General features: G+C 43.5%; 1 protein-coding gene across 1 annotated transcript in view; it reads left to right on the forward strand.

Moving 5' to 3' along the window:
• The window catches only part of PLOD2 (procollagen-lysine,2-oxoglutarate 5-dioxygenase 2), a 294,168-nt gene that overhangs the window by 259,873 nt on the left and 10,276 nt on the right, over window positions 1–24,019 (forward strand). The window contains exons 15-16 of the mRNA XM_086942510.1: window positions 5,869–5,934; window positions 21,492–21,596. Coding sequence (XP_086798636.1) covers window positions 5,869–5,934; window positions 21,492–21,596 — 171 coding nt within the window. The remainder of the gene's footprint in view (window positions 1–5,868; window positions 5,935–21,491; window positions 21,597–24,019) is intronic.

A 24,019-nucleotide genomic window follows, 5' to 3' on the forward strand; every position in this document is an offset into this window, starting at 1 on the left:
CATACATGAAAACATATAATGAAAACATATAATTATGTGTTGGTCATATTACCTTCATACAGGCAGAGTGATTGTCACATCTGTCCTCTATGAGGTATTGGCCTCACCTCACCCGGTAACCACTCAGGTGTATTAGACCCCGCCCTCTCCGTCAGTGCCTCGGGCTTCACCTCAGCGCACTGTTTGAAGGTAATATGACAAACACATAATTATATGTTTTCATTATATGTTTTCACGTATGCAGTAGCCTAATGTTATAAAAGGTCCTGAAGAAAGCCTAGGCTACAAGCCCTTTATGGCTGAAACTAGTCGACCACTTTTCACAAGCAGTGACATATTTGGTTTATGTCGTATCTGAAATCATTTTATTAGGTTTGGGAGAGATATTAGAATAAAAACAATTTTCTCTTCCATATCCTTTTTAGATCACTATTTCACTTCCACTGCACTTAATCTTTTAAGTGGATATCCTCTGCTCTGGAATCATCATCAGATGATCAAGTAGCACACCTGATCATTGGTCTTTTTCTACTTCTGGTTAGTAAACTGTCCCTTAGACCCTTGTCCCTTGTGGATGTGTAAAGAATACCTGAAAAATAAGTGCCGGCAAGCACCGGCACAAATTAAGCACTGCCTGGCCCACCTCTTCTCGGGCCCATTGACGGCGTAGAGCCAGTGCTGATTGCCCTCTTTTAAAAGCGGTGATGGGGGGAACCTGGGTAGCACCCAGAGGGGAGCACCATTGCCGGTAGCAGGTCCTAGAAGCTCTGCCAGCTGTAAGTGCAACTCTGTGCCGTATAGCAAACCCTCAGTGCTCTCGGCTACAGACAGACATGGGTCAGAAGAAGTAAGTCTCCAGTCTACTCACTATTCTGTGTGTGTCCCACTGTTGCACCGTATTTATATTTCTTTCTGGTCTGCTAACTACCACTAACTAGGGCAGGAATGAAATCCCTAGCCTTGCTTCCAGCACACGCCTGAATCAGCGGGGGCTGCATCATTTACATATATCACATGGAGATTGCAGGTTCAATTGCGCTGTCTGGCAGAGCACAAGAGCACTAATATGTATCACGGCTCATGAAAGCCTGATGGAAGTCAGCCTGACAGCTGCTGGACCCTCTCAAGATCTCCAACCTGGAGTACGCAGTAAACGGTGACAGCCACTAAGTGCCCAGTAAGAATACAGATGTCCCCTGGTTGCTGCCAATACTGCGGAAGGCACAGAAAACATGCACAGGTGCATAAAGTTCTTGTGTGGCGCAACGATCTCCTATATGGTTTATTTGGCGCTTGCCTAAAATTACATAGGAAAGAGCCAGAGTTATAGGAGTTTGCAACACCTGACCTGATTTGCAAATAGGTTACATTGGCCTGTAACCAGAAGCGGGAGCATCTGATGTGCGAGACTGATGATGACTTCCAAAGAGATAGCAACAAAATTTAGGCCAAGTTTGAAATGGGCCTTGCTGTGCAAAATTAAATATCCTGTTTATGCGCCACTTTTATGCACCCCCATTTGTTTGCTGGGTCAGTAACTGCATGATTTGTAAGGGTAATAGACCCGTTTGCACAGCTATTCTGCACTGAGCAGTGAGCACACATAGCTACGAAAATGGAGTACTCATGAGAAAGAAGCAGCAGTACTTGTAAGTGGTAGTGCTGCTCGCGGCTCCACTGCAGGAAGGCTATTGGGGTGCGGGTCCATAACAAAACCCAGCATCTTCTGACTTGTTCACTCCAGCCAACCTACTCTCTGTCGAGAGGCAGGCACGTAGCACGTAATTTTATTCAGCAAACCCCCTCCGAGCTCTGTTTCAAGCGGATGATGAAGACCTGCCTTTTCACCCAACTGCGCTAGGCGCCGTTACCCTAGTCCTCGTGGTCAAACCTGGGCCCTTATTTATGAGGCCTTGCGTCTGTTTTGCGCCTCCGGGGCGTCACTTTTTGTGACGCACCAGCAGCGTACAAAATGCGCCTTGTTGCGCCATATTTAAAAAGTGACGCATCTAGGTAGATGCGTCACTTTTTAAACCCCTGCGCCACATTATACCTGCGTCAGGTATAATGTATGCAGAGGGGGCGTTCCCCCGCAAAAAGCCTCATAATAGTGACGCAGTGAAATCTATGAGATTTCACTGCGCCACTTTTAGGATGCTGTTGTGTCAAAATCTTGCGCCTGCCTCACAGCAGGCGTAAGACTGACGCAAGCCCTTTCACATGGGGCTTTCCCCATGTGAAAGGACGCATTGCTGGAGTTGCGTCACTTTTGTGACACACTCCAGCAATGCGTCACTTTTGAGCTTACAGATGCGTCATAAATACTGACGTATCTGTAAGTCCTTGCGACATGATGCGTCATACATTAAATATGACGCATAATTGGTGTCGCAAGGAGTGCGCAGTGAAAAGTGACGCATCGCTGTTTTCACGCAGCGATGCGTCACTTTTCATAAATGAGGCCCCTGTTCTTTAGCGCCGGGACACCTCCTTGTGAGGTAGCTGTTCGCGCTTTATAAAATGCCGTATTATTATTATGTGCAGCAGCTAAGGACTGTTCGAGGGTTACGTGTAGCTTTCCACAGCCATTGAACAATTTGACAAGCATTCTTCCAACCTACTGTGTTTTTCGGGCTTTAACACCCAATCAAATAACTAACAAGAGCGCCTCCAGCCATTCCTGGACATGGTAAAGATCTGTCTAATTGGTTGGAAAGGCATCACGTGGAGGCTGGAGACAGAGATTCCCTCATTACTTTAACGCAGTATGGAACAAAGGAAGATTGGTGTGTGGGTTCAGCAGTAACTAAAAGCAGCACTGATTATTTGTATTCTGCTGGCAGGGCACAAACGCGGAATTAATTAATTCTACTTTACAAAAGTAACACTGAATTACAAAATTCCTCCAATTCCACGGGTAGGATGAAAAATTCCACCCACTCCAAGTTATTAACCCCGATGACATTCATTAACAGATTAATAGTGTGTGGCTGCAATTGAAGTCATAAGCCATTGTTAAGTACATCAGGGCCACTTTCACTGTGATTCTTTTTAATTAGAGAATTTTTCTCACATAGAGGAGGGAAGGCTTGAACCACTGCACTAGTCCACATCTTTATGCATATATGCTTTTTTTTAAAGTAACAGTCCAGGGGACAGGATACAACAAAATAAGGGACAAATAGCAGACATTATTAAGCATAGGTACAGTTTCCATAGGTGGCTTTTTTCTTCTGCAAAAATGCGTAACCTTTGGTTTCATTAGTGCTTTCTGTGTTTTGTTACCTTTATGTGAAATACTATGAGGCTGATTTAGATCTTGGCGGACGGGTTACTCCGTCACAATGGTGAAATATAAATCCCATAGGATATAATGGGATTAATATTTCAGTTGAGTTCACCGTTGTGACAGAGTAACCCATCTGCCAAGATCTAAATCAGGCCCATAGTCAATGTTTGGAGATCATTATTTTACTCAGTCAATCTATCTTTTAATTTTCTTGCTTGCTTGAATTAAGCAGTGCACACATTTCTGAATTATGTAATATTTATTGCACCCCCATTGTTTTCACCAAAAAGAGATTGGCAGGTAATACTAGGCAAGATTGAACAGTAGTGAAGGCAGGGTAAAAAGGTGAAACCTGCACATTTGTTTACAATAAATGCCAACTAAGGCGAACCTGAGATGAGAGATAGTTTCAGCAACCAGTAAGTACCTTACCTTTTGGTTTCTGTATTTACTGAGTTTGGTAAATATCCCTCCATTCTGCCCTACTCAGTATTAGAGCCTTGGATTTGTTCATGTGATAAGTGTCATATGATTCTGTCCCATGGGTCCTGTTTCTGTTAATGAGGAAATCATATTGATCATCGAGTTTTACATATGAATTGCTAGATATGTAGAAAGTTTGAATATTGATATAGGTTAACGTATCCTACTATACTCTGGCATTCAAACTCAGGAGTTTAATTATTACTTAAAATATCTAAGGATACATGCTTTATGGGTAATACCAAAGAGCAGATGAATTTGTATTTAGTGGTGTACCGCATAAAGATGGGATCATCCTCCCGTGGAATGTGGTGAGGGGCCCCATTACTTCCATATCTCACTGATATTCATAGGCCTTGGACCTGGATTTCCATTTGAGAGGCAGTTTTAGCATTTTGTGCACAATGAATCTGCTAATGGTTTTTCCTACTTTTGAAAATGTGTCTTATGGGTGGCTTATATAATTCCCATTTGTGTGAGACACCTGTTTGTATGCATAAGATGTCTCCTAGAACATTTTGTTGTCCTATATAAGGCTATTCCACAAAGTGAATATTGTAGTGAAGACTGTATTGCATTGCCAACCCCAGATTTCCTGTGCCTCCCTCTGAGATTATTGTGCCCCATTGTTCATGAGAACACCTCAGACACACTTTGATTGACATTGTGTGATCAAGGAAATAAATAGATTTTCACTTGGAAGTAGGGTTGGGGCTTCTTGGGTTTTGTCCTTTCCCTCTTCTTCTAGATCAAATTGGTCACTGAAATTGTGCTTGTAGTACTTGCTGCAGTGAAGCTAAAGTGAAATTCTGTCTGTCTGGAAATTGTTGGTGACCTTGAAAGCTCCCAGTGACATATATCAGTGTTGTTATCTTTTTTCATTTTATTCAACGTGTCAAGAACTGATTTGCCAAATACATGTTCTGACATTAGCCAGAACTTCAGAAACACACTTTTCCTGACGACTTAGCTTGTGCTGAGCTGTTAGCCAGCCTTGTCTATAAAATCCAAAACTGATTTGAATCATGATGAGGAGATGGTTTGTACCAAATGCACTGCAGATCCTCTTCGGCTACATTATTCTGGAAGATATTCCATTAATTATTCTGCCTCTTTCCATTTTTGGTATCCATAACAGCTTTAGGGAGCAGTAGAATTTGCAATTCTCATAGCATATCTGCTGATTTTTCAATTTTCATTTTAAATGCCTCTAATCTTTTACTTCATAGCTGGAGGAACTGAAGTATACAAAACGTGATAGCTGTAATGTCTAAATTAATCTCAGCAATTGGCAATTACTGAGACCATATTCCAGTATATCGTTATTTTGCACACAATGTCACCTCAGTTGGGACCCAGCCATATTCAAATCAGTCTTGACCCAGCTCCAATAGAAACAGACAAGTCAAAACTGCCAGTCCAAGTCTTCCATGAACAATAACACAAGCAACCTACAACCGTTCTTGCCCAAATTAGGGCTCACAAGCCAGGAATAACTTAGTTCTAGTGACACAGAGTGCACAGGAACCACAGCTGTGCATACCCATCCCACTTAGGGTGATCATCTGAAGTATACAAAAAATGAAGGATGGAATGCTTGAATTAATCTCAGCCATTGGTAATTATTCTGGGCTGCATCCCAGTCTATTTTTGTTTTGCACAACATGCCTCCTCGGTTAGGACTTATCCAAATGCAGTCTTAATGCTGCTCCAATGGGAACAGTCCAGCCTGAACTGCCAGGCCAGGTCCTCTCTGAATCATAAAACAAGCAACCATGGGCTGGTTTCACCCTACTTAGGGCTCATCAGCCTGGAACAGCTTGGTTCCAGTAACAGAGTGCACACAGGGCCCACACCTGGTCATACCAATCCTACTAAGTTTTAAGTACTTCCATGCATTATTTAGAAGAAACTTCATATTGACCTTTTCTGATGCATTTTACTATACAATTATATTATGCATGTCATGTTTTCAGTGTACATATGCAGTTTTGTTAAAGAGGTGTCCCACACGTGTTTTATAAAAAAATATAAATATAAATAAATGGAAAAATAAAGACTTTGTTTATTTTAACAGAACCTCGTTTCTTTTTTAGGACTGGAAAGAAAAATATATAAACCCAAACTATTCAAAAATCTTCACAGACAATATTGTAGAGCAGGTAAGAAATTACTTCATTTTCTGTAGTCTTAAATGAAAAGTAAATTGTTGGATGATTTACAAGAATCACAAAGGTGCATCATACTGAAAACAGGTAAGAACTACTTGGCTCATTTTCTCTCCCTAGTTCCATACTCTATCTTGTAGTTAGTCTGGTCTATGTCACAGCTCCTGCTTCAAAGCTATTTCAGAGTGCTGCACGTGCAATGTTACACTATGGCTTTTCATGTAATGTTCACCAACAAGTGATCCATTGGTGCTTAGACAGAGAAAATACCTGCTGCATTGATTGAATTATCATTTAATTAAACTTAAAAAGTGGGTTCTTAAAGCCCTTCTCAAACTTCAATAATCATTCTCAAAAGCAGCTTCAAAAGGGCAGCGTACAAAGCCTTTACAGAAATTACAACAACAGTCTGCTATTTGACTCTGGAGTTCTTGGCCTTTAGGGCTGCAGTCTGGCAGTGATGTGCTTAAAGAAGAGAAGATGGAAGTTTGGTTTCATTTTGAAGAAGGGAAGACCTCTCTTGTGATTGCCTGATGAAATTTATACAGGGGCATTTTGGTAGTAATTTTGTGAACAGGTAGTCAGTAATGAGAGTATATTGGACATAGATAAACATGCCCATGATAACCAAGGATGTTCCTCATTTTGCATGCCAACAAAATACAAGGTCCTCATGGTTTCAGAATAAACATTCTTCACCCAGTGTCCCAGCTTAGTGAAGGCAGACTTTCTTTCATGTACATGCAATGAAGAGGATTTTGCGTGTATTGAGATGTTCTCAGTGGCTCTGGGTGGTTATGGTACTTCTCCCCCTGAAGTTTGGAGTAAACCAACTCTGCCTTTTTATGCTTACAGTAGAATTGTACCCATGAATTATAAGTCTAAAAAAAAGCTTGAGCTTGGACACTGCTCATTATCAAATACTTGGCAACTTGTAAATTGCCAGGTAGAGGAGACCAGGAGTTCAGACACTAAGAGCCTAATTACGATGTCGGGCACACCGTAGCAGTCTAGAACCGCCCGACCATAGGTCAGTGGTTCTGACCTCACAATTTGGATGCGACCACCCATAGGGTTATCGGAAATATCCATTTTGAAAAGGCCCACACTGCAAGCTGCCACAGCAAAATGGATGTTTGGAAACATCCCTTCACCATGTGGCAGACACCTCACGGCACAAGCAAACCCCAAATTAACTTGTGCTCAAATCCCTGGTAGCTTTGCACAGAGCAGTCTGGCTCAACTTAGAGGCAATGGGTAATGTACTTGTGCAACACTTCAAGCAATAAAACAGTGACAATCCACAATAACATTCCACACCAGGTTAGAACAATACAGCTTACTTTAATGAATAAAACAGGACCAACACAAAAAAAACAAATCAGTAGAACTGGAGATATTGAATTTGAAAACTCTTATAGAAAATGGCAACAAAAAGCGTAAAGTGCTAACTGTGCATATCCTGTGCTGGACCGGAACACAGTCACAAGTTCAGGCCGACCTCATTGGAGAACAGGCCGGCTAAAGGGTTCGAGCTAGTCACACTGAACAGAGTACTTTAAATCCTTGATTGTGGAGCATTGAGTGGATCAGCATCGGAGTTGAGCCACACAGCTGAGGCCATGTGTCGGTTCCGAGATGTGGTGAGGCAGCAGTGCGAGGTCCTGTTTTGGCAATGGTGAGGATCTTGTTGATGGGGCTTGTGATGCCACATCCTATGTCGAGGATGCACCCGCAGTCGGGGGGGTGTCGGTTCCGGAGTGCTCTGAGGATGTGATGTGGAGTTCGGCTTCGTTGTCGAGGCTGCCATCAACAAGAGATGCAAGGGCCTGCAATGATGCATCGTGCAGTGGTTGGTCTGAAAGCTATGCAGACTACAACTGCAAATCTTTTTTGATGGGTCCAGCCCACTCAGCAGTCACAATGCGTTGGTGCTGCTCAACCTTGCGCTCCACAGCAGAGGAAATGTGTCAGTTCTGATGGTACCACAGAGGCTAGAAAAGCACCTTAAGCCCAATTTCACGGGTCCAGGACTGGGGTGGCATCACTTGGTAAAGTGGAGTCACAGATGGCAGAGTGCAGATACAAGGTTGTTGGAAGCCTATTATGTCCCTTATGCCTTCACATCAGGAGGCCAGCCAACTGGCCCTTGGAGTCACTCTGGGCTCTGAGTTCAAGTGATGCAGGTCCAGAAGTGATAGTGTTTGAGGTCCTTGTTTTATACACAAGTCCGCTTTTGAAGTGGAAAAAAGCTTCCAGAGGCCATGCCTTCCTTGCCCAGTTCCAAACTAACTGCAGAGAGTATGCCAGTATGCCGCCCTTTGTGTGGAGACAGGTCACAGCCTATTCAGATTTAAGTGAGAATGGGCCCAGCTCCCCTCCCATCCCATCCTGCCAGTGATGGCCCATCCAGTCACACCTAAGCTCCTAGTGTGCGTGGCTGTCTAGGAGGAATACTTGAAGCTCAACTACCAAATACACCCAGTCATGTGACTAGAGAAAGGTTGCAGGCACCAAATGGCTAAGGTAAGAAAATGTAAACTTCCTAAAAGTGGTCTTTTCAGGTTAGCGTGTTTGTCTTAGAAGGATGGGGTGGGCCACGGAGCCACGGGTATGTATTGTGTAGGGGGGGTTCGGGCTGATTATAAGAGACCAAAACAGAGGCCATAGAAATGAACTGTGCTCACATTAAGAGCGAACACCCGGATGGGACTCGTCCAAACCATATCTAGCCCAACACCAGCTATAGCTTTGTCAGTGCAGAGACGGATGTGGGGTGGGATGTGCTCCTGTATGGGAGCATCGACTATCCCTCTATGATGCGGATCTGTAACCTGTGTCCCAGCCTGGGTGGCGAGGAACACCTATGCTGTATGCGCACCCTGGAAGTTGTTGCTATAATGTGGTGTGTGTGCACATGACAGATCAAGTCATTGGTGGTAGTTCAGGTAATAAAAGGTCAACAATTTAGACAGTTACAATAAAAGCCTCTTCTTGCATGCACAGTAGCTCGTGCTGGTCCAGCTGCCGCTGTAGCAATCATTTAATGTCATCCGCCATCTCACGGTTCTCACAGTAAGTTTGTGTACCCAGTATCTCTGCCACCTCCAGGGCTTCTCAGCGTTCTAGCCGGCTCTGTTCCGGGTCTGGTGCTGCCGTTTTCGCAGGTGCACTGCCTGTATTACTCTGGCATCCTCGTTGGCGGGATCCCCTGCAACTGAGTTTGGGCGCTTCTGCATTGATTACAATCCGGAGCTTTCCAGTCAGTCCCAAGCATCAGCAGGCATATCAAAGAAGCAGGTTTTTCTGTCGGCCACCACTCTAAGTCTGGCAGGGAACAGCAGAGAGTATGGGAGGTCCAGGGCACGCAGCTGTTGCTTCACAGCGGTATAGGTGCTTCTCTGCCTCTGGAATTGCACTGTATAGTCCGGGAACAACATGACTTGATTTCCGCCTACTTGCAGGCTTGAGAGCTTGCGAGTTTCAAGCAAGACTGCGTAATTTAAAAGTTTGAAAAGGAACGGCCGCGGGTGGGCTCCAGGAGGTGGTCTGTGTGCCAGCACATGAGATGCACGTTCCACTACAAAGTGCAGAGAGAGTGTCCCAACAATCAAAAGATCCTTCAGCCAACGTTCAACATAAAGCTCTGGAGTCCGGCCCTCTTCACCCTCCGGAAGCCCACCACATGAACATTGTTGCGGCGCAAGCGCTCCTCAGAGTCCTCGACTCTGTCCTCCAGCGCATGTATGCGGTCCAGGATATCTTGCAGGGCTGCAGCTTGGCTTTGGGCAAACGGTTTGCGTTCTGAGAGAGTGTTCATGTGATTAGACTTCTACTGCCAGCTTATGGTGGTCAGCGCGTAACAAGGTGAAATCCGTAGTGACTTTATCGATACGCGATTCAAGGGATGTCCTAGTCTAGTGTAATGCATTCCCAATTTTCTTTACAACAGTCAGCACTGAGTCCAGTTTAGCTGCAAGTGCTATGCCAGAACCATCAGTAGTTGCCTCATCTCCTGGAAGCAACGAGTGCGGGGGGCTGGACTTCACGTCCAGATGCTGTGTGTTTGCTTGGAGGTGTCCCATGGCAAGCTTCTGGGCGGACAGCATTGACTGTAAGCGAAGAGTGGGAAAATGTTTGTGCAGGTTGTGGTTCTGGCACACAGCCGGAGGCACCCGCAGTATCCACCGACAGCCAAAAGATGAGCATTGAGGCGCAACAGCATTCCACGTCATTGGTGGTGCCACACAGAGTGTGCAGCACGGGTGGAACTCCTGGCTAGGTTGCCGCGTCGCAAAGGCAAGTGCTGGCAGGTGAAAGATTATATGGAAGGCGCTGGGACAGTCACCTCCTCGACATCTGAAGGGATGATGTCAGGCCCACACCCGTCAAAGGGCAGTGATGGTAGCTCAATTAGGTCAGCAACTGAATATGTAGCTCTATGGCTAATTCGCCATAACGTTGCAGCTGCACAAGCTGCAGCGGCACCGAAAGCAGTGGCACCTCAGCTGGGTAATGGCTCTCTACTTCATTTGGTGTCAGGACTACCACTGCGGCCTCTTCATGGTCCAGGAGGCGCTGGGGGAAAGGGTGAGGAGCTGTAAGCAGTCTGCCTATTACCCACGTCTCCCTTGGGCTTCGGTAGTGCCAGCAGGATTGAGGCCGTGGATGTTCAGGGGTGGCCTTCAGCTGCAACCAGTTGTCATGTACATGTCCCAAGTTGCACAGCGCCATGGATAGCTAGGGCCCACGGCGCTATCTGGGGTGACGGGTCAGAGAGGCGACGTGGAGCACTGTGCGGGCAGTCCTGGGCTCCGAGGTGAGCTGCGTCACTCTGTGGCGTGAGGAGCGTGGCCACAGGGGCGCCTGTCAGGTGTCCTGGCTGATCTGGTAGGTGACCATTAAGTCAGCCTTGGGACTGCTGGATAAGGCCCACCCAAGGAGTCCCAGCCTGGAGGGCAGTGGAGGCAAGTAGGAGGTCCAGGGTCAGCGTTCATGCATTGGGGGCAAGGACGGCGGAAATGGCGTACCTTTGGCCTAGGCAGAGACGTCAGCGTCCACAGCACTCCCTAACGAGTTTGTGTCGGGAAGCTGCCGGGAGCGATGTTGGGGTCAAATACACATCTCACCCCGCTGTTGGGCCCTCCAGGTGGAGGCGCTGATTATAGCAGCAGTTGCATGGTGCGGGCTCCACTTGTTGCACTGTCCTGTGTTGCCGGGCAATCAGGGCCATGCCGGTGAGAAGGGCTTCCCGCCTACAGGTTCCGATGCACCATACCTGGTTTCCACAGCCTTATTGCCCCAGCGCCGACAGCCACAGCAGGCAGGGCCTCATGGAATGGGCATGAGATGCGGCGTCTTCCCGCCCGCTGTCTCCACCGCCTCAACAGCTGGGTCGGGTGTGTAGGTAACTTCTAGCGCTGGGGCGGGTCCTGCCCAGGGTTCGTGCAGGATCCACTGCAATGCGGGTAGCACTACGGTGCAGTTGTTGCCAGGCGAAGTAGGTCACAGCTGTCCGTTGCCAGACAGCAAGTGGCCGGCCCATCAAACGTCTGGGGTGTTGTCCATGGGGCATCGCCCAGAATGCCAGTTTCCAGGGAGGCAGCAGGCGCTGTCCCAATGCCTCTGGTCAGTGCCACAGGGATCGCAGCAGCAGCGGCCACCGCATTTCAGCTGGCCGGGGGCTGGCACATCTGTCTCCAGCTCGTGGCAACCAGGCTCCTGTCTCACCCTTGGCTCCCCGCCGAGTAGGCAGAAGGGCATCGCATTATGGCTCTGCAACTTTCACATGTCTGCAGCACGATTGAAGGGCTGCAGACCTGTATCTTCATGCTCAACGTATTTAGTAGTGTGGAAGGGCTGGATGCAGGAGTTTAATCAGGAGAATAGAGGGATGTACTGCTAAGCGCTATCAAGTTGCATCTGCCATGTTGGCTCGCTAGCCACGCCCCTCCTAAAAGTGGCCGTTCAGGTTTGTAATTTAAAATCTGACTCCACCATGAGTAAGGATTTTATATTAGGATTCTAGAGACACCTAAAATAACCAATAATCTCCTCCCATTTGGAAATTACACAAATAAAATTAAATAAGGCAACTTCAAATGTTATCCTATGGTAGAGATCAGTCTTGCAGTAGTGAAAAATTAATTTAAGAGGTTTTCACCACCAGAACGTGTACACATAGAAATACACGTCCTATATGTTAAATGCACTGCACCCTGCCCTTGAGGCTGTCTAGGGCCTACCTTAGGAGTTACCTGCATATATTCGAAGGGAAGGTTTGGCCTGGCAAGAGGTGTATTTTCAAAAGAACAAATGGAGGAGTACTACCCGATGAGGGTAACTGAAGGCTTTTGTCTAAACCAAGGAAACATTGTTCCTTTGTTAGTAAACCCCTCACTCACCACCTAGTGGTGACTTGCTTCATCATCGGGGCCCACCCAAGTGGCCTAGCGTCACTTGGGTGTGCTTCAACACCTGCGTTTGCAGTGGAGCAGGTAGTGAAGTGTGGGGTGCGAACAAAAAAGAGTGTGAGTGTTAAAATTGTCCTGGTTAATGCTTTTATACAGTGTTTAATAAAAAAGTAACTGGACAAAATTAAAAATATAGGTGAGATAGTAGTAGGGGAGTTACGACCTACTTATCTCTGTTTATGTGTTGGTCGACATGTTTCTACCATATGGGGAAATCCCCGGTATTCCTCAGGACCAAAACAAGGAAGTGGGTGGTATGTGCCCCCTAAAAGACACACCCAGCCCTAATTCCTTGGTCATCCAGAAGAAAAATATACTCCTGGGTAAGCACACCTAGGGTTAAGGGTGCTAAAAAACAAAGCTGGGGCTCTAGTCGAGCTGCATCAAGCAGGAGTAGGGCGCTACACCGGTTACAACATATTAGTTGCGTGTGGCGAAATCAGGCGGATAACCTACTTCTCCGTGCTCGCTGCTTGGTAATTGGTACAAACATGTCGACCAACACATAAACAGAGATAAGTAGGTCGTAACTCCCCTACTACTATCTCACCTATATTTTTAATTTTGTCCAGTTACTTTTTTATTAAACACTGTATAAAAGCATTAACCAGGACAATTTTAACACTCACACTCTTTTTTGTTCGCACCCCACACTTCACTACCTGCTCCACTGCAAACGCAGGTGTTGAAGCACACCCAAGTGACGCTAGGCCACTTGGGTGGGCCCCGATGATGAAGCAAGTCACCACTAGGTGGTGAGTGAGGGGTTTACTAACAAAGGAACAATGTTTCCTTGGTTTAGACAAAAGCCTTCAGTTACCCTCATCGGGTAGTACTCCTCCATTTGTTCTTTTGAACCTTGACCAGGGAATCAGGAGTATTCCCCGTCCGACGACTACGGACGCAACTCCTTACTCTCCTTCTTGTTTTCCAAGAGGTGTATTTTGCCAGGCCGAAATGGCAGTTTTAACTGCACACACAGGCTCTGCATTTTCAACTGCACACACAGGCTCTGCATTGGCAGGCCTGAGACATGTTTAAAAGGCTACTTAAGTGGGTAGCACAAACAGTGCTGCAGGCCTACTGGTAACATTTAACTTACAGGCCCTGGGTACACATAGTACCAATTTACTAAGGACTTAAATGTAAAAGAAATATGCCAAATGGGGATAAGCAAATGTTACCATGTTTTAGGATAAAAGCACTAGCACTCTAGTAGAGCAGTGGAAAAGGGCGCATAATCCTACGGTCAGCAAAAATGAAGTCAGCAAAAACAGGAGGTCTGAAGACCTAAAATTAGCATAAAACTATGCCAAAGATGCCAGGTCTAACATTGCCTGATTTAAGCAAGACTATTATTATTCTTAAGATATGGGTGTAACTTGCACTTGACATTGGTTAGCAATTACAATGAATCCTCAACTTTATTTCTTCACTACACTTCAGAATTGTTTATTTCAGAATGCAATTCCTTAAAAACAAACACAATAATACAGTACATCAAGAAAAATTATTTGAAGAATAAAATATACTTAAAACTCTTGGCTGACATAATCTGCATTGTCCTTTAAAACCACTCAGCAGGTTCTCATAAAACATCCAGCAACATTTCTCAATCCTTCACAAAAGTGCGTGTGCAATGTACCGCAATGTACTTTCAGTAAGGGCTACTCGACTTCGACTAGCTTGTCATGAAGTTAAACCTCCCTCTCACCGCAGTAATTCTAATGAAACAGTAACCTGCTCAGTGAGGTTAAGGTGTCACTCAACGAAACTCTAAGGCAATTTGATAATGCGTTATGCCTAGTTTCAAGCATAGTTATCGAATCCAGAACCTCCTTTCCCTCTTGTAGTAGGACAGCAAAACAGCACACACCACATTTTCTTAAGACTTTATATTACTCGAAGTGCAGTAAACATCTCCGGGTTCCCCAATATGTCCTATCCATTTCAATGTATGCACTTCGATATCAAGTATACCGTAATTAAATTTTAGAAAATACAATTTGGCTAACTGTGGGCATATCTTATCCATAAACAATTCACAGTGAGGACAACCGTTACCCTCTAGGAACTGTGCAGACTGTCTCCCTATTCTTGGGTTTGAGTATAAAGCTCACAAAATGTATTCCAAGTATACTTGTTTCAGTTGTCTCCTCAGCAAAATGACTCCACAAGTGAACATGTTTGGTATCAGTCTACAAGATTTCCTTTATGGCCTGTCTATAGGGTGCAAGCTCAGGCACAGTCCATATCCACACTCAATAGAGTAGAGGTCATAGAGCCGCAAGCTGCTAATTTTTTTTAAGGGCAACATCCTGCAATAATGGGACATGAGGTGTTCTTTTCAGAAGACGTAATAGGGATCTTATGAATTTGTTTTTCCCAATTATGAGTTTGTCCACATTAACTGTGCCTCAGAGCTCAGAACCGTGTAGAGCTGCCGCCTGTGCTTTGTACCTATACACCTCAATTATCAGGGAAATCTCTTTAGATGTTGTGGCCTGTTGTTTTTTAAGTATGGTCGCTGCATTGTGTGGGACCACAACTTTCCACTTCTGTATATGTGGAGACCAAAGAAGCTTACTTTTCAGCATTATGCCTAGAAAGACAAAATTGGCCACTCGCTTAAAGCTTTTCTGCTGTAGACATAACTTACCCCATACGACTTATAAGGTCTAATAACCTTATATTTGTTTTTTGTGGAATGATTTCTAGACCTTTGTCTATACAGTAAGTATTATATTTGTTGAGCAACGTCCGCAGGCCCTTAAGGGTTTAGAAAATCAGCAGAGTGTCATCTGCAAATAGTAAAGCCATCACGGGGTCCCATGTAGTTTTGGAGAGGCATCCTAGCGTTGTTGAGGCCATTGTGGAGATTAAGCAAGCTATTGCCCAGAGTTGTAGAGTGGGACCCATGATTTGAATAGGCACCGGGGCGAGAATGATCAGGTCCACGGAAATTGAGCCCAAGACCCGCCAAGGCGGGAATTGAACCCTGGTCCCGGGCTAGACCTCTGCCTCAGGGTCTGCCGCTCTAACCATTGAGACACACTTCTCCAGAGTAACTAATACAATCAGAAAGGACAGCTATAACATCGTTCAAATACAATGTAAAAAGTATAGTTGCAGGTAGGCAGCCCCGTCTCACCCTCCTGTTTATTTTTATACGATCTGCTAATTCTCCCTGTGGCCCCCACCTTACTTGTGTGTAATTGTCATTGTGGGGGTCTATCGACAGCTCTAAAAGCTTAGTAGGTACACCTTGCTCCCTTAAACAATCCCATAACATTGCTTCCAGGCACAATGTCAAAAGCTGACCGCAAGTCTACAAAAGCTGTGTAGAGATGACATTCCCATAGCTTTGTATATTTTCACATTATGAGGGTCAATATGAAAACCTGGTCAATGGTGTTTACATTTGCCCTTTATTTCCAGATTAACTCACCTCAGTGAAATTGTTGTTTTGGCTAGTGTATGTTTACTTTGTATCTCATTGGAGATATACATAATATTTTGTGTTCAAAATAACACACAATTGAGTTGTGTAATTTATTATGGAAATTATGTAATTTTGAAAGAAAGCTGCGAACCGCCCCATATGTCTCCCACAACTGTTTTCATAAGAGAGAAGCTATTATGTTCTGGAACCAAGGAACAGTGTTTTCTATTTTTGGCAAGAATACTGGGATGGGACAGATGTATCTGAATGCATCCTAGTCAACTGTGCATTGTTACAGCTTTCTTTCTATTTGTTGAATTTAAGGGGACTTCAAACCGCTTCATACATATTATTTGCTTGATCCAATCCCCTGCCATTTTATCTGTTGTTTAAAACTATTTATCATCCTAAAAAAGGTTTAACTCATTGCGGACGAGAGAATAATGCGTGGTTCAGTAATTACGTGAACAGTTTTAGGAATAAAGTGAATACAAGCAGAAAGTAGGGAATAATACTGTCACAATGTTCTTAGGCTGCACACACCGTAGAAAATGATATTCTTAGTTATTATCAACTTAATCTTTGCTGCACTCAGTTTCCAGTATCTATCCAAGTCCATTTAAATTATACTACTGGTTTCACCACTCCTTATTAAAAGCATTTTCATGCATACATCACTCTTACTGAGAAAAATAACTTTATTAACTTAAATGTGTTATAGAGCCTCTCAATATGATTGGGTCATTAATCTTGGTGGGGGCCAGCTACAGGAATTTTTGGCCCTATTGGAATAACACGATCCACAGCATCCATATTGGTCTGGTGATTTGTTTCAGCAGAAGTACTGATTACCGCGTCAGTCACTAGAATCTCATAATGGGAAGCAGTTCTGCTCTGCTGCAGTTACAGAGGTCCATGATGGTATGTCTTTAATGTAGGTCTGTAGGCCGGGGCTGAATTACCAGGACATTTTCTAACACACTTGTAAATGGCAACTAAGAAAGAAGCCTAAACAAACGTAGTTACTTGGCTCTCTTGGATTGAGCAGATGTACCTACCTGCCAAAGCTTTCCACCGATAATTAAAAACCCCTGCAAAAAGAAGGCACCAGAGAGGACATAGGACCTGGGGATAAGGCATTGACATAATTCCAAGCTGGGATTTATAAGACCTCTGCACCTCTGCAAGGATTGATTTTGTGACTCTTCAACTGATAGCCAGGACTAAGATGGATCTCTAAAGAGCTTATTTTGCACCACAGTGGATCTGTTAGGGGACACTGGAGGGTTACTCTGGGACTTCTGTGGACTAGCCATTGATTCCACTAATGACGCAGAGATGCCCTGAAAGATGGCCAAAGTCATGGGACCTGGGGAATGTGGAATGGAGGGTGGTCTGCTTGTTGACTGTGCTGGCCTTTGGAGGCCATGCACAAATAGGAGAAAGCATAAGGCCAGGCAGAGGATAGGTCTGTTAAAGGGACCCTTAATAATTAGTCTCCCCAACCAAATTGAGAGGCTAGCAGACATGGAAAAAATATTCCTAAGGCCCAGAGCTGGTCCCCCACATAAATGAGGCAAATATGCCCCAGGGGCTGCAGAAAGTAGGTAAGGTTAGTCCATCAGGCGCTTCAACCTGGTAAGGTTGGCCCATCAGGGGATTGGGTAGAGAACCAAAGATGTTGGGCTTTGAGCAGTTTCTTCTCTGGAAAGGGCCACAACATGGAGTTGACTCAACACCCTTTATTTAACCGGGAGTGGTGTGTGTGGGCCTCTCTCCTGAGCCACTTGAGCTCTTGGACCCCATCCTCTGAGCCGAGTGCACTGAGAGATCTGTGGGGCTTTGGGCAGTTACTTCTCCAGAAAGAGCCACCCACGGAGTTTACTCAACACCCTTTATTTAACAGGGAGAGGTGTGTGTGTGGCCTCTCCCCAGAGCCACTTGATATTTTGGACTCCATCCTCCGAGCCCAGCACACTGAGAGATCTGTACTAGGGTACCCCATGCCTCCTTTACTTCCACATTTCTAGGTGCACTTCCCATGCGTGGGAGAAGCAGGAGGCACCTCGTGCACAGTCCCCAGCCTGCAAGGAGCACATGCCAAAGCAAAAGGAAGTGAAGGCCGACTCTGTGCCAGTACACAAAAGCTGAGTCAGCAGCAGGAACTGGCAGGCCTCACACGAGTGGGCTTGCTCGTTGCTTCTGTGTGTGCATACTCCAGTTGTGCCATTGCTGAGACATGGGCTCCTGGATCATTTAAAAAGATTGACATTGTAGCGCAAAGCCACTCTTGTAAAACATGTTTTTTTCTAAAGCAGCAGAGCCAGTCATTAAATATTCCCCCCTCTAGGTGAAGGAACTCCACATAAGCCCCTGACGGGCCCTCTAATTACCATGCTATTGCTCTGTGATGCCCCGGAATGGGCAGGGAAACCTCCAATGTTTTGCAAAGTGTTCTGGTGGCTGCCGGGGGTGCAGTAGCCCCAGCAGAGCCCCACACACGTTTTTCCAAAATTACCTTAAGTCTCCCAGGGGTTGCATTTATGCAGCTTGGAGGGGTTCCGCCTATTTCAAAAGCACTCCTGGAGATGGTTCCTTTGCACCCAGGATCTTATGTGCTGGGGCCGCTATTAAGTGAAACTAGACTGGGACACATATTACATATATTCAATATAATGCATTAATGACATTATTGATGATTGGCAATGTCAAAGTATTGCATTTTGGCAGCATCCCCATGAATTTACTGATTATACAATGATGGATTATAACACGTTTCTGCTTTTAGTAATGTGGTGGCACCCTGACAAACCCAGTTGGCCTCTGTTATTGATAAAGACACCCCCTTTCATTGTGATATTGTATTTGGTATAGGAGTTGGCGATTGTGATTAAGGGTTCAGGGCTTGCTGTGGGTGTGTACTGTTCAGAGGGTGTTGTCAAAAGACTTCCCATCTGACTGTATATATTTGAAATTAATGCATAATATGTAGTAGTGTGTTTGTAATAAAGTACTTATCATTTTGTTCTATAAGAAAAAGCACTTACTTTGCCAATGATATATTGATTGCTGTTGTTGTTGCTTTCCCACAAGCATGGGGTACTAGTCCACACCACCTCTCCTGAGTAGGGCTTGAATTAATTTGTTTTACTACCCTGAGAGAGTGTAGTGTTACAACGGGGCACGGGGCACCCAGTCAAGCGAAAGATGTGGACTCATTTTTAATGAGGGACTCACATTCTCTGTATTTAATAATAATAACCTAATTTCTTACGCTAACAAAATGTCTTATACAGCAAACAATGTTTACATACACAAACACCTGTTTAATATTTGTTATTCCAGAATGTCATCATGTCACTGTGTGCATAGAAAGAAGCATAGTACCAGTCTCTGCATATTTGTCAGTTCATAGACGGTATAATAAACAAATACTTCCAGGTGTTCAAAAACATAAGTAATAATTGGTCTAGAGGACTGAAGGGATCCAAATAATGCATTACAGTCAAAAAAGAAAAAAGATGCTAAAGTATAGATAGATTACAAAATTTGGAACTCTGGCGACCAGTGTGGAAAAAGTATGAAAGAGAACGAGTTTCCACTCCCAGAAAGAATCCAGGAGAGGCTTGGCAGTAGAAACAGTGAGCCATTTTCTGATCTATCCTAGCAGGGCTGTTCAATGTCAACAGAAAAGTGCTTTTCTAAAGAATAAACATAACTCAGATTTGCAGTATATTTGATAAAGCACTGCTTATTAAGAAACAGACTTTTCCTAACACGTTTTTTACCTTGAACTTATTTTTGCAAGTCTCAGTGAACTGAAAAATAAAGAATTCTTTATACTGTTTTTCACCGTGACTAAACGATTTCCTCAGTCCAAAGTTGTTCGGTCACCCATTACTGTTGAATATAAACTTTTTCAGTTTTTCTGCTCCAATTAAACAATATTTATTCAAAACTTTAATGCGAATTTCCAAGCCTACCTACCTCTACTGTGTCTTGTTAAGCTACAAAAATTGCTATTGAAAGAAATTATCTTAACTGTCTGATTATGTGCTTTTTAGGATTGGGTCCGTGTACGTACCCAGTAGTAAAATTCAGCCTGCTTTTCACGATATCCCAATGAACATGAATGAGGCAAATGTGCACATAATAAATATATGATGTGAATAGATTATTTACATATGGCCGTCTGAAAACTTTTTTCTATTGTATGTTAACTCTTTAGTTCCCAAAAACTCTACTGCCGCTGCGGTTAGAAATAAAAATAACAACACAGGGCCTCATTTAGGACGTTTTGCCCTAGGGCAGCGCAGCAGGCAAAAGAAAAGGGCAGGAATGCGCCGCGCATTCTTGTCCTTTTTCTCTGCACTGGCGCTCAATGGGCTGCCGTGCGCCAATGCAGGCACCCTTGCACCATGGTGCAAGGGTGCCTGCGTTGCCGGGATGATTCATTTTGTACAGGAAGGGAAACCTTTCTGTACAAAAATAATCACAAGAGACTTTTTCCTCTTTCTATGTGTGCTGCAGAAGTTTTACACCCAATTGTGTTAGTTGACATTTGGTGTTTTTTTCTGCCTTATCTTTGTGGGATTTACTATATTTCTCTTTTTTAGCAAGTAACACGCTCTCTTCTTAGACGTGAGAAGTCATCATGTTACTTTCTTGCCCTTGTAGATGTAGATTGTATATTCTTATACCATCCCCCAATGCTCATGCCTTTTTGTAACTCATTCTACGGCGCCCTCGCTGTTCTCCATACAAAAAAGTATTGTTATGTAAAACCTTTTCACCATACTGCTCCAATCCGAAAAGGTAGTATTGATTTTTCGTTGTAGCACAATTATAGCAATTGCCAGAAATACAATACTCAGTCTTGCAACCCTTTAGTCACTGTACTGAGTTTAACGGAAAAGTTTTTTTGCGGTAATGTGTGGAGTCTGCAGAATGAGTCAACATCTGCATTTCGTTTTTTTAAAGATGGAACACATAAATAATTTTGATAGTTATTGAAACAGCTTACATATTTAAGTAATTAACATTAATACTTGTGACACTCTACACAGTATTAGAAATATTAAAAATGTTTTATTTGTCCGAGAAATTGTCTGAAATGTGTCATTTTTACGGGAATTGGAAATTGTCTTGAATATTTGTTTTAACTAATTGGATAGTTTTCCGAATGAGGTCAGCATTTTAGGACCTCAAATTCTGAAGAAATCCAACAGATGATTAACATGACAAACGTTTGATTGCTGTTTTACAATCTACATTGAGTGGGTGTTATTCCCATGTCAGCCAGAATATCTTCAACACATGGACCCCATATGTTTCTGTTCCTAGAATACACATATGTCACTCTTATAAGAGCTGACCTTTGGTTGTTCATGTTGGAAATCTGGCCGATGAGTCATTCTTAATATACACACTTTCCAGATTTATAGCAGTTTGACAAATGATCTGCCTCACTGAGAACTGCAAGCAGGCTAGGATTTGGTGAATAGACTTTGGATCAGCCTATGGGCCACTGTTATTTCACAAATATATTTTCAGTCCTTTTGTTTAGCTGTTTTTTTACAATGGTATGCAGCGTTTTGTGGTGGTTCTTGGGTAATATTTTTTTTTCTTATTTGCAGCCTTGCCCAGATGTTTACTGGTTTCCAATTTTTTCTGATAAATTCTGTGATGAATTGGTGGATGAAATGGAGAATTTCGGACAGTGGTCTGGTGGGAAACACCACGTAAGTGTTTGAGCTTGTTAATCATGGTGCCTGCTCACTTCATGATCTAAGCTTGTCTGTCTGTCTCTCTGTCTCTCTCTGTCTGTCTGTATTTCTATCCATCTATCTATAGATATATGCATACATTTATATATAGACATATAAATGTACACACACACTTACATTACGTAAGGGGCAACTATGTAATACGCTCAGATATTGCCATCAAGGGGTTCTGGTGGCATCATACACAATGAAGCCAAAGGCTGAGCGGTTTGTGAATGGTTCAACAACCTCTAGACAGTTATTTAGCACAATATCACACATGTTACCAGTTACACATTTTTTATACTACAAGTTTCTTTTCGGGGGATTTAGCTTAAAAACTGTTTTACTAATTAAATCTAACAATGGGTACGAGTGGAATGAGAATGTTTAGGTCTTGTTTACAGTGGACAATGGTGAAAACCACTGTGTCTATGCAAATTCGTGGCTATGGTGTTGTACCACATAATTACTGGTTTATAGCATTTGCACAAAATTAGCCACATGATCAGGCCAGATCTGCCAAGCAATTTAGCAGTTGCCAACCAATCGATTTGCTAAATCAGAGGATTTGCGACTACTAAATGGCTTTTTACTATGTACCAAACCCCTTTCACAAATGGATAAATGGTTACAGAATTGCGAAATGAGTTTGTAAATACATAACAAATCACAATTTGCAAGAGACATGTTCAGGGCATCCCATAAAAATCGCGATTCACAATGTCATGTATTAGGGGCTTGCAACTGCAAGTCGCAAACCATTGAAATGTTACCTACAAACAAGGTGGTATCCCATTCACTGGGGAGATGGTTCTCCTTTAGAAGTGTTAAAAAAAGTTTGTTTCCAGTAGGCAGTGACCAAGGGAACCATTGGCAAATCTTTAAAAAAGAGTAAAAAAGATTTTAAACACAGCCCTTTCCCCTTAAGGAAAACGGACTACATTTAAAAAAAGACTATTTACTTTTGATCACAGAATCGATTACCCCAAAAGCCTACCATCCGTGTGATGGTATCCAATTGGAGTAAGTCAGTGAGTCATAAAACATTTATTTTACATCAATTAAATTGCATAAAAGTTCATAGAACAAATAATAGGGCCCATTTGATTTACGTTTTATGATGCTAAGATTCCTACATAAATCATGAATTTGTAACTAAATGAAATACTCAATAAATCCATAACTTTAGACTCAGCATCTATACAATATTTAGACAATCCCACAACCTAGTCCCCTTCCAATCCCTCAAATAATTAATCTATATAAAAACTCGCAAAATACTCATAACTTTTAATTATTACACGTACCTAATAAGTAAAAATGTATAAAAACTGATAAAAACTCCACTTAAGCCTCAATTCTATATTACTAAAATCCATACATAATTCATAAAATTATAGTTTAGAAAATTAGTATTAATGAGGGAGGGGTGCCCGTGGCCCTCCTCCACAGTCCCATTTTGGCTCCAGGATCCCCACCCTCCAGGGCTCAGCTGATATTCACAATTTTGGACCCAGGGACCCCATCCCTTGAGCCCACCCTAATACATAAAGCCCTTGTTATGCATCACGGATTCACTATAAATTTCATGGGGTCCCCTCTTCTATATTTCAGGCAGGAAAAGTTCTAGTACCTATCTAGGAACATGATACAGTGTGTGTATTCTATTAAAAGCACGAAGACCAGGTTCCTGACCCCCCAGGTGAAAAGTGCATGTTTGTTTGAATGTATATGAAAAATATATAGGAAGTGCCTCATGTAAGCAACCACCATAGAGCGATTGTCAGGTTTTCACCCACTTGCTCACTCTTTCAGAAGGATATTGTATCTGTTTTTATCATATAAACCGATTTCATGGGTGGTACACATCTCAGAAAACTCCCTACGGGTCCCCGAGAAGGAAGAAGACAATTTGTCCTCCAGAGAAAAAAATAGTAAAAATGAGTTGCGTCATGCACACTGCACATGTCTTTAATTCGTTATGCCGGAACTCATGATTAAAAACTGTAGAACATTTTAAGCAGAACGGCCGACATTTATCATTGCCACTCATTTTCTGGCAAATTCCTCATAGCACAAAGACCTCATTCCACCCTTAGGTTCACTGGATCTTTATATTAAAAGAAATAAAAAGGGAGAAACAGCATAGAGGATACAAGTACTTAAAAAACGGCCTTCTATTATCCCAAACCTCTACTTCAAGGGGATACTTACCATATGGTACCAGGTGAGTGCCTACTATTAGGCCACAGGTGAAAGGTATGGGAAGGCATTTGGAAAAATGCCTTGTCACCTGCAAGGAAAATGATGTACATCTATTCCACTTCCATCAGAAATTTACAACAGCAGGAAGCACCACCACTATGCACTATATCTGAATGTGAATGAGATGGGGG

This window comes from Lissotriton vulgaris, chromosome 11 (genome assembly GCF_964263255.1).
Source record: "Lissotriton vulgaris chromosome 11, aLisVul1.2, whole genome shotgun sequence".
Lineage (NCBI taxonomy): Eukaryota > Metazoa > Chordata > Amphibia > Caudata > Salamandridae > Lissotriton > Lissotriton vulgaris.